An 11,064-nucleotide genomic window follows, 5' to 3' on the forward strand; every position below is an offset into this window, starting at 1 on the left:
CATGTCGACTCCGTCACGAACGACGAGCACGGGTCCTGGTTGGACATTTCCAACTGAAGCTCTCTGAACCCCGTCACTCAGGTCATCAAGAGGCTCACCCACGAACGACGAGCGCGGGTCTCGGTCGAACATCTCCAACTGAAGCTCTCCGAACCCCATCACTCAAGCCATCAAGGTGAGCATGTGTTCATTAATACAAAAACTGTTCACACAAGGGCTCACCCACGAGCAACAAGCGCAGGTCTCGGTCGGACATTTCTGACTGAAGCTCTCCGAACCCCGTCACTCAAGAATCAAGGTGAGCACTACCAACCCCCTCTATTTCCTTACAATCATTTCATACATCCATATGCGTATTCATTCTATACGTCCGAACCTCCCGGACGTTTCGAGCCATAAACCGCCCGGGGGCTCAAGAACTAAGCATCGCACGTGCAGCGAAATGCATCACAACGTTCCGTGTTGCGTCACGAAGCGGCGGTTGCCTCATTCTACATGAGCAATCAATAGAGCTAGGGGAGAAAAACGTAGATGAGCCCCGTGCGGCCCTCGTCTAGTCAGGCAGACCGGGTCATCTCAATCTTCTCGTTCGATCCTAAACCTCTAGCAAAACCCATAGAATCTCCATCGAGGGAAGGCCGCTAGGCCACCCGGGTCGGTCTCCAAAATGACCTAGGCATCTGTCGGGTTGTAGGTAAAGGAGTAATGGAATGTTATAAGAGGGCTATGCCGACCCCGTCACGAACGACGGACCTGGATTCCACTTGATCACACCCGTTAGCGAACTCACCGAGCACGTCACTCGAGCCCGAGCGATCGGGACAAGCGACAAAACTCAGCCCCTTCGGTTGTGAGGAACCGAGGATGGGGTAACGCACACAACTCACACCGACCCCTACTAAGGCCCAATAGGGCTCGGGGGCTCAAGACAAAAAGCCTAGGACTGTGACCTCGAACTCGCCCCTTCCGACTGCGCTCAAAAAACCTGGGTTTACGACCCCGATCTCGCTCCATCCGGCTACACTTCCGACTGCGCTCCAAAAAACCTGGGTTTCTAACCCTGATCTCGCCCCATCCGGCTACGCTTCCGACTGCGCTCCAAAAACCTGGGTTTGCGACCTCGATCTCGCCCCATCCGGCTACGCTTCCGACTGTGCTCCAAAAACCTAGGTTTGCGACCCCGATCTTGCCCCACGACTTCGGTAGGATCAGTGAAGCTCTGTCTCGTCCAAAACCCTTGACTGACTCCCTCGCTCGATCCACGGCGCGTACCGACGCCAGGATCCATAAGCTCCCTCTCACCCAATCTCTCAAAACAACTAAAAACCGCCTCGGCTGTACAACGACGCCTTGGACGACAAAACTCTGTCTCAAAATAAAAAACTCCCCCACTAAACAACACAGGAAACCCCCTAGACGGTTCTGCCCAAACTGCCCGGGGGCTACACCCGTGGGTGCGCTCGCGCACACCCGCCGGTAAAAATCCCCCGGACGATTCTACCTGAATCACCCGGGGGCTTGGGGGCTCCTGTTGGGTTCATAAAACCCAGGGTCCCTTGGGGACCGGCTTCCACGACAAGGCTCGGTCCAAGAGTCTAAAACGACAGGTCGGAAGGATGGCCTAGTCACCGACCGAAAGGTCTGGCCGAAGAGGAACAGCGCCCGCTCATCGGCTACTTCGGCCCACCTCTTCAACCGGAGCGTTCGCTTCGACTCTAGCCGTCTCCGGATGGCCTCTTCGATCGGAAGGCCTAGCCCAAAACACTACTTCCGACTTCAACAGGAACCCTGCTCACCGCTCTTCTCCGACCGGCGTACTCAGAGCCGACTTGAGCCATCCGACCGGGGACGCCCGCTCGGTGGGAACCAGAAGACGTGCGGAGAAAAGCAAGGCAAGACTCACAAGTCAAAATCACTATACCAGGGACCATATCCTGTACGGAACAGTACTTTGCAGCCACCCTGACACAAACAGTATTGTAGGCACCGACATCTCCCTCTACAGTATTGTAGGGGCCGCTAAAACTCTCATACGGTAAGGCCCCCCACGTACCTCTGGGCATCGATAGAGGTATGGGCGCCAGGATTTACCGTACCGGGTGAACATAACGAGACTCCTCACATGCCTCTAGACATCAAACAATATTTACAGATACCGACGTCTACCATTCCTGAAAAAGGCAGCACGACCTCCCATATGCATCTAACATTCAACAGTGACATCAACAATGTTGTAGGCGTCTACTATTATCTTGTACCCACCGGCGTAGGCAACAAGACTCGGTAGGCGTGGGCAATAAGGCTCGATAGCATACGTACCATCACCCTTTCACTTATAAAGTCATTCTCTTTATCTATAAAAGAGGACGCGCCCCCTCCAACAAAGGGAGAGCCCTTCTCGAAGATAACAAGCACCGATCAAATTCACTAGCTCACGACCACAGAACCGTCGGGTTCGGACTTTAAGCACACGCTTGAACACTTAGCTCATAGCGTAGCTCCTGTCGCTCTTGGCCCTTTCGACCGGAGCCGACCGGACCTCCTGTACACCCCTTCTTCCTCTTCTCATTTATAACCCCACTATAAACTTCGAGCACCTGGGCTCAGAAATAAAGTCACTGACCGACCCAAACTAAACGTAGGGCACGTTGCCTAAACCCATATAAATCCTATGTCATTAAGTGTTAGGCCACATCTAATCACAACATACGATAAAACTATAAATATTCACTCTGATTGATCGGACAAGACCTTACGAGTCGTGCAAGTTGCAACACGAACGCTGGTGGTAGCCTCATCGTCCATGTCCATCCATCATCTGTGATGAGCGGGGCATGTGCTCACCACACACCCCAAATCCTCACCACGCGCCTACCCCCGACGTGGCGACTTGATGTACCGAGCCCAGAGGCAGCCACGGCTTTTCCGTCTCTCGCTCGTCCGGTCGTCCCCTCCCACCAGACCAATCCAGCCACCAACCAAGAGCCATGGCGTCCCCGTTCTGCGCCGCTGCCGCCGCGGGCCGCCTCGCCGTCCCCGCCCCGTCCCCTCCCGCCGCTCGGGCGCCTAGGCCCCGGCGCGGCCTGGTGGCGGTGCGCGCGGAGGCCGGCGGCGGGATAAACCCGGCCATCCGGAAGGAGGAGGACAAGGTGGTCGATACCGTCCTCACCGGCGAGCTCGCTAAGCCGCTCACCGCCTACTGCCGGTACGGACAGCTTTCGTGAACTCACCGGGTTAATTCCCTTTCTCCTGCATGTCAGTATGCTTGCATGACGCGGATCGAGGGAGGGGCTGGGGGAGTGGGGGATGGATGGATACCCGATCGAGGGAGGGGCTGGGGGAGTTGGGGACGGATACGAGCAGAGGATGCTGTGTTGTGATTTAGATTAGTAATTTAACCGCGTTCTGATTGCACGGTGGAAATGGAATTACTGCTTTTGTTGGGGATGCACCACTTGCAATTTCACACTCTTGTTCTTTTAAATGCACCTAAACATTTGTGCATGCTAACCTCTATATCGAGGCAACGTGTTCAACTCAATCTCAAACAGTGTGTTCCCACGATAATTCTAACAAGAGGTCAATAGCCAAAAGCCCAGAACTCAAGGGCAGGTCTTCTTGTTAGTACTATTATATAAACGGAGGTACAGATGCTGCTTTCAGTTCTGCGTGTTATGGATAGCCATTCTATGATTTACAGAATACTTCAAGCCACAGAACTTTGACTCTTTTGAATATATATAAGTGTGCTACTGATCCTAATAGCAGCTTATACATTGCCTTCTCTATAGCCTTGAGAGGAGCTTAAAGAAAACTAGCTTTGAGGAGCTTAAAGAAAACCACCTTTCAGAATAAGTACATAGAAACTTCTACCCGTAGTACCTCCGAATTTTTTATATTAAACTGTCGATGCAACTATGCAAGGAGCCGAGGAAGAACTAAGCTAAAGGTAGTAGTTTCCCTGTGATCGAGTAATCTCTTTTTATGCTCTGCTTCGTGGTCCTCGGAACTCTCTGGAATTTGTTGTGCAAATATCAGAGATGCTGTGCCACAGAGCACAGTAAATTGTATCATGTACAATACGAAGGAGGTAATAAAAAGAATATGGAGCATTTGGCTGGAGTTAAACATCTCTGTAAACGAGCGCAATTGATTTATTGAGTTATATACTATACCGAATTATGACCAAACAGCAGAGGAACTTGCAGTGACATCATATGCAATTCTAAATGTCAGCCAATTAGAATATTTGACAGAGGAAAACAATCCAAACAAAATTTCTGTGTTAGCACTGGGGGGTCGGACATAGGAAATTTTACACATCCAACAGACTTTATTTGACTGAGTGAACTAAGAATGCTTATGATATCACCAATTTCGATATCAAGCATGGGCTTATTTTGATCCCACCTATGTGACCTATCTGTACGGGAGCATGCATCTGGTACTAATCTGCGTAATTAGAACCTGGTTCATCACAGATACTTTTACACAGATTGATTGAATTTATACTGCAGAGTGCAGATGTATGCATGTTCAGAGTTCTGAATGGTTTTAGCCAATTAGAGTACAAATTTCATAATTAATTTTGAGCATTGCATTTACTCACCGTTTCAAACTGTTCTGACCTTGATTGCTTTATGATAAGGTGTTGGAGATCAGGGACATTCCCACTGTGCGATGGAGCCCATGTGAAGCACAACAAAGCAACCGGTGATAATGTTGGCCCCCTGCTCGTTAAGAAGTAGATGGGGTTTCCTTTGAGTTTTGCCCTAGTGTCATGTTGTGCGTTGAGCTGAACACTATCTGTATGTTATGATAAACTATCGAGACGCATCGATCCTTCAATCAGAATAAAGTAAGCTGCTCATGTTAACAAGACTCAGCTTCATGATTGTGTTAGTGACAGGTGATACATGTAGTGAGATGTATGAACATCGGGAAAATATTTAACTCTCTGTGATGAACAATGAAGTCATGAGCTTATGATTTGCCGTGGTCCTTTGGCAGCGAAGTTATGATTCATTGATACAAGCTCTTGATGGTTGCTTTATGATTTTTGAGGTCTAGCCATCTAGGGACATCAATATAACTTAATGTCTGTATCTGCTAGAAGTATCAGTAGTACAATTGTACTACATGTAGATAGATTGTCCGGGCATTTTGTTACGGCAGTTAATGGGGTGTTTCACTAAAGAATATTTAGGGTGTGTTTGGTTGTTACTTGTTAGGTTGCGTATCTGGCTTGGGCACGGTCGGCCAGGTATCAATCGACGATTGCAGCCCCAGTCTTAAGAAATCGGATGTCTGGGAACATTGCTTGGGTCGGGCGATGCCTGGCAGGCGCAACCAAACAACCCCTTACTCTTTTCCATAACAAGAGAATGGCAGGAAGAGTCAGTTTATAGAAAGTGTTTCTGCTGCCAAAAAGTAAAACGCTAACCAAATAGGTGAGCCTGAAGCTGTTTTTACATAAGCCACTATTTTTGCAGCACCTTAAACCTCGCTTCTGGCTTTCGGCTTGTGCTTTTTCCGAAAGGGTGGAAATAGAGAGCTGATTCACAATTGTTTCGAGGGAGATAAAAGAGAGGGAGTAGGTTTCATAGTTGTTTCAACCAAACGACTTACAACTTTTCACAGCACAACTAACAACAACTTTTCTATATCTCGCAACTGACAACAGTTTTTCTCACAGCTTATAGTTGAACCAAACAGACCCTAAGACGTCCTCATGGTGTTGAAGTTGATTACCATTTCAACCATGAAGGGGTAATGTTATTTGCTACTGCATATATCAAAATTGGGGTCATTAGGATGCCAGAGAGACAGGCACAAGATTTGGTCGTGGTAGAGCTAAAACTTTTTAGGAGTTCGGACGATTTTTACTATGTAAAAAATTTACCTAGAGAAAATACAGTGTTTCTCATTGATAAAAGAAAAATTTCCTTTGCACTCTGTCGATGAGCTCGGCCAGGGCGCAAATAAGATTAGGCTAATTCTAATGTACAATATCTTAGACACTAATGGGTTGCCATGTAGGACTCTGATATATTTGGCCTTTGATATTCCAAGAGTACAAAAACATGCTCAGATTTTGGATTCACTCTATTGAGTGACATAGAAAATAACATACAATACAACGCATTGTAGGAGTTGTTTGTATATCTTTTTCTTATCGCTATTCTATTGACATGATAATGTTGGATATAACACTATGGTATAATATACACATACTGAAAAAAGCTTTATGACTTGTTTAGATTGGACCCTGGGAAAACTGTCTGGTCTATGTAACAATCCCAGACGTCCATTTTTGATGACCCCAGGTTGGATGGTGTTGCCTCGCTTGACAAGCTGGCTAGACCACCAATCAACACATGTCCTTAATAACTCAAAGAGATGAAATAAAACGTGTGGATGGCAAGTTTGATTGTGGCACACTTGAGTCCCGTAGATATCTATGTGCATCTTCATTGTCTAAGATTAGTGAAGCTTCTCTTACAGATAACAGTATTTATCTTGATTTAATTTTTAACCTAAGTACAGTAGGTTATTGGAGCACTTGAGATGAAGTACGTGCACATAGAGTAGTATCGTCGTCTATTGTCTTTTGAAGCGCAGTTACTATCATTCGTACATCGTACCTCCTCCTACTCCTAGGTACAGTACGGCAGGAAAAATAAAAACCCAGTAAGCCAGCGGATTGTATAAATATAAACAAGCAAATTGAATTAAGACGGATCTGGGTCCCTAGACAGTAGACACCCGTTCCTGATCGGAATTATTGTACGAGGAACGGCAAGGACGCTGTGACACCGTCGTCACCTTGTTCGCTTCATTGTTTCTGTGGCTTACAAGCTGACTAATGCTGTTTTATTTTTAAAGAAAAACAATGTATCATGACTGATACGACCAAGCGAACATAATCATATTTACAGTAGCCAAAGGATGGCTAGTGCAGTTGGTTAACTGAGATATGTTAGTCACTCCGACGGCACCCTTCAGGTCCTGAGCTCAACTCTCAGTGGGAGTGAATTTCAGGCTGGGGTTAAAAAAAATCCCCTCGCTGGTCCCGAGTGCCAAAGCACCGGTTTAAAGGAGACGGCCCATTTCACGGGTTACGTCTCCCAGTGTCAGGCCAGGGCCAGGGTTCGGGGTTTTTTTCGGCCTATGTGAGAAGGCCTTCTTCTTACATATAATGCCCGGGGATGGCTTGTTCCTCGCAGGTCGAGTTTTTTTTTATATATTTACAGTAATAAGTTGGTGTGTGGTGGTACTGGTAATAGTACACTGCTACTAGTGCTGCTCCTGCAGTGGCCGTGCACTTGTTCGCATCATTGCAGTTGCAGGGTAAGTAGTACTCCTACAGTAGAGATTGTAACGCAATACGGTTTACTCTCTCGTTCTTTCCAATTTCCATGCTACGTTCTTGATCCTAAGCTCCTCTCCAGTCTCTCAGCAATTCCATTTCCTCGCGCAGAGGCTACAAACTGGGATGCGTGCTTTACACAGAGGCCAATTAATTATTAATGCAACTAACGACATGTAATTGGTTTCTTGTATGTGTTGATTCTGATCTAAGTTCAATTAGTAATTAGTAGTGCAACTAATGATATGTAATTCGTAAGCTCACTATCATGGCAACGAACGGTGCCATCAAAATCTTAGGCGCATGCAAGAGGTCCAGTTTCTGTTTGATCCGAGCATTGTTCTTGGCAACAAAATACTGCATCATATCTTATATTTTTGGCCCAGGCTAGAGGTGAAGCAGAGCTGCAAAACATCACAGTGGCTTAGTTTCAGTTTTGATACGGCACAAATTTGATTTGTGATTTACCAAAGCCTTCAGCAAGAACTTAACTAGGCCATCGGCGGAGCCTCCCACTGAGACTGATGTTATCTTGCTTGTGTGTCACTATGGCCATTGGCGGAGCCTCCTAGAGGTGAAACCAGGCCATCCCCCATTTTCTCTGCAACGCTTCTTTACTATGTACTTGTTCTATTAGATAGATATGCTAATTAAAAAGAAAAGGAAGGTTGGTGCTCTATAGAGTGCTAATGTTTTCTTTTCATTAGGACAGTGGAGCGTCATTAGGATCGTATGTGTGAAGGCACAACGAAGAAGCTGGTTGCTCGTTATGGCGATGGCCGCCTTGCCCATGGTAAAGAAAATGAGATGAACACATGTCATGATGTGCATTTATGGTGATAAAGATGCTTGTAGGACAACCTTGGAGGTTATAGATGGCAACCATGATGCAACAGGGAAAATACAGGAGGGCTGGGCAACACAGATACCTCGTCACGCTGTCGACGGCTTGCTGCTCAAGAACAACAAGGTGTACATCCCTGAGACATCACCATGGGCTCAGGCAGTAATCAACATAGCGCATGGGGTTGGGGCATGAAGGGGTACAAAAAAACACTACAGAGAGTGAGGACATATTTATATATTTCACGTGACAAGGTGCTACTGCATGATTATGTCAATGCTTGTGCCACATGCCAACAAAACAAGACAGAACAACTGGGATCAGCTAGTTTACTTCAGAGTCTAGAGGTTCTTTCCATTCCTTGGTCGGACATCACCATGGATTTCGTGGAGGGTCTACCGCACGTCCATGGGAAATCGGTGCTCCTTATGGTGGTGGATTGATTCTCAAAGTTCGCACGTTTCATTGCTTTGGGCCACCCTTACACAGCCACGTCGGTTGCATGAGCCTTCTTCACATAAATCGTCAGGCTTTATGGCATTCCAAGCTCCAATAGTCAGTGATCATGGTTCACAAGCAATTTTTGGCATTAGTTATTCAGCCTAGTAGGTGTCTATCTTCACATGTCTTCGGCATTCCACCCTCAAATGGATGACAAATCAAAGGCCACAAACAAGATCATTGCCATGTATTTGTGTTGTCTGATGAGCGATAGGCCTAGCTAGCTTCAGTGGCTACCATGGGCTGAATTCTTCTACAACTCATCATTCCAAGCATCTCTGGGTAGTTCTTCATTCAGGGTGGTATATGGGCGTGATCCTCCTTCACTATGCTCATATGAACCGGGAGAAGCTCAATTGCCAGCTGTCGACCAACAACTCAGGGAGCGTGATGAGTTTTCTGGTGGAAATCCGTGATAGATTGGAGTAGGCGCAACAGTACCACAAGGCTCAGTATGATAAACATCATCGGGAGGTCGTCTTCCAAGTTGGTGACTGGGTATATGGCTTAGGCTCATGCAGCGCCCCGTAGCATCCATGGATGTATGCAGTTGCAGTAAGCTCGGACCGAAGTTCTATGAACCATGCCAAGTCATATAGCACATTGGAGATGTGGCATATCGGCTCCAGCTGCTAGCAGGAGCCAAATTTCACCATGTGTTCCATGCAGGCTTGCTAAAGCCACACTGGGGAGAACCGCCTGCAACAACACCACTGCTACCAGTAATCAGCAAGGGAAGAGCATATCCAGAACCACAAGTGGTGATCAAAGCCCGTATAGCCAGAGGTAATCAAGAAGTGTTGGTGAAGTGGAAGGGGTAGCCAACGTCCAATGCATCATGGGTTCCCGTGACAGAGTTTCGCAGCTTGTACCCATTGTTCAAGCTAAGGATGAACTGTTTGTGCAGGCTGGAAGATATGTCATGTATGGGCGATCCTATGCCAGGCATCGGGGAAAAGCGGTCGCAGCAGGAGAGCAACCGCGAAATCACGCATAGATCGGTTTGTTCCTTCCCTTCACTTGTCCTTTCGCTCGCAAGCAGCCTTAATGGGCAACGCCTTGCGGCCGTTAGTTCAGGTTAGAGAAGGCAGTTCATCACAAACACCCACCCCACCACCATCACAAACACCCACCTTTGACTTTGAGCGGCTATCCTACACACATCCAAGGTTCTGGGATTCAAACTGCAAAAAATTCAGAGCCTACCGAATTGGACGAAATTCGGAAATTTTGGAAAATTCGGACCAGGATTCACTTGAGTTGACTGGTCAAAAAAATTGTATTTGACAAAATTTGTCCAAATTTTAAAAAATTAATTTTTAACTCAATGCATCTGCAGTAGCATCACTGATGCTTACATGATTGCATCGAACTGCTCCTGTCCGTCATCCCATGGTTACATGACGACTTAAACGCCGCCGGCGCCGCCGCTACAGCACAGTCGTCGCACACACTGGAGGTCGCGGTTCAATGACAACTTGACCGCTGGCGCTGCTGCTGCCGCACAGTGGCTGGCTAGATGCACACACAGGAAGCGATGTCCGCATAGGCTCCCTTTACACGAAGGGCACAAAATTACACTACAAATCCGATGGATCGAATGGGGGATTTGGAAAGGAAATGGTGAAGATCTGCTACATGACTGGCGAGGAAGTGCGGCCAAGGAGATCTCACGCTTGGTCAGCCGTCGCTAGGTGAGAGAGGGAGGAGAAAAATAAAAAAAAACTAGGGTTTCTAGTGTGGGCTCCACGCTTTTATGCTGTGGGAGGTATTTTGCTAGCTGGTTGACATATTCTGCTGCACTTAGAATTCAAATTGGGCTGGATTTTTTTGACCGATCCAATATTATCTTGGGCCCAACCAAAATGGATGAAATTCGGTGAGATTTGGGACTTTCGGGCCGACTCCCAGAACCTTGCACACATCTACTGTGCTTTTTGGGGGTACATGGCACGTTATACCACTCTAACTCATGGTGGCTATCTATGCCTGAATTGTGTATGGTTTTGTGGAGGGGAGCACCCTTGTATATAGTTCTAGGTGAGCCATGGACAACATGACAAGTGTCCATGCTCTAGGATCTTCTAAGGTTCTACACTGTTTTGTATTTATCATCATGTGAACCAAGTTCTATAATGCTCTAAGAGAAATATCTCTACTCCATGATGGAGAAGATTCTAGGTCTCTTATCTTCTTTAACAGTCCATCTCCATGGTAAATATCTTCTCTATGGTACTGTTCTGGTATGCATCGATATTTTCAACAATAACCAATGGCCATCATACAGGATACGCCATTTGTTTTTATATATGGCCTATCTAATACTATTATTAAATTTGAACAAAGTTTG

General features: G+C 46.8%; 1 protein-coding gene across 1 annotated transcript; it reads left to right on the forward strand.

Moving 5' to 3' along the window:
• Positions 1-2,878: 2,878 nt before the first annotated feature.
• Positions 2,879-4,992, forward strand: LOC136552312 (CDGSH iron-sulfur domain-containing protein NEET-like). The gene is made up of 2 exons (XM_066543843.1): positions 2,879-3,205; positions 4,649-4,992. The coding sequence occupies exons 1-2, from the start codon at positions 2,988-2,990 to the stop codon at positions 4,746-4,748; spliced, it is 318 nt and encodes a 105-aa protein (XP_066399940.1). The 5' UTR covers positions 2,879-2,987; the 3' UTR covers positions 4,749-4,992.
• The last annotated feature ends 6,072 nt before the right edge of the window (positions 4,993-11,064 follow it).

The sequence above is a fragment of the Miscanthus floridulus genome, chromosome 4 (assembly GCF_019320115.1).
Source record: "Miscanthus floridulus cultivar M001 chromosome 4, ASM1932011v1, whole genome shotgun sequence".
NCBI classification, from domain to species: domain Eukaryota; kingdom Viridiplantae; phylum Streptophyta; class Magnoliopsida; order Poales; family Poaceae; genus Miscanthus; species Miscanthus floridulus.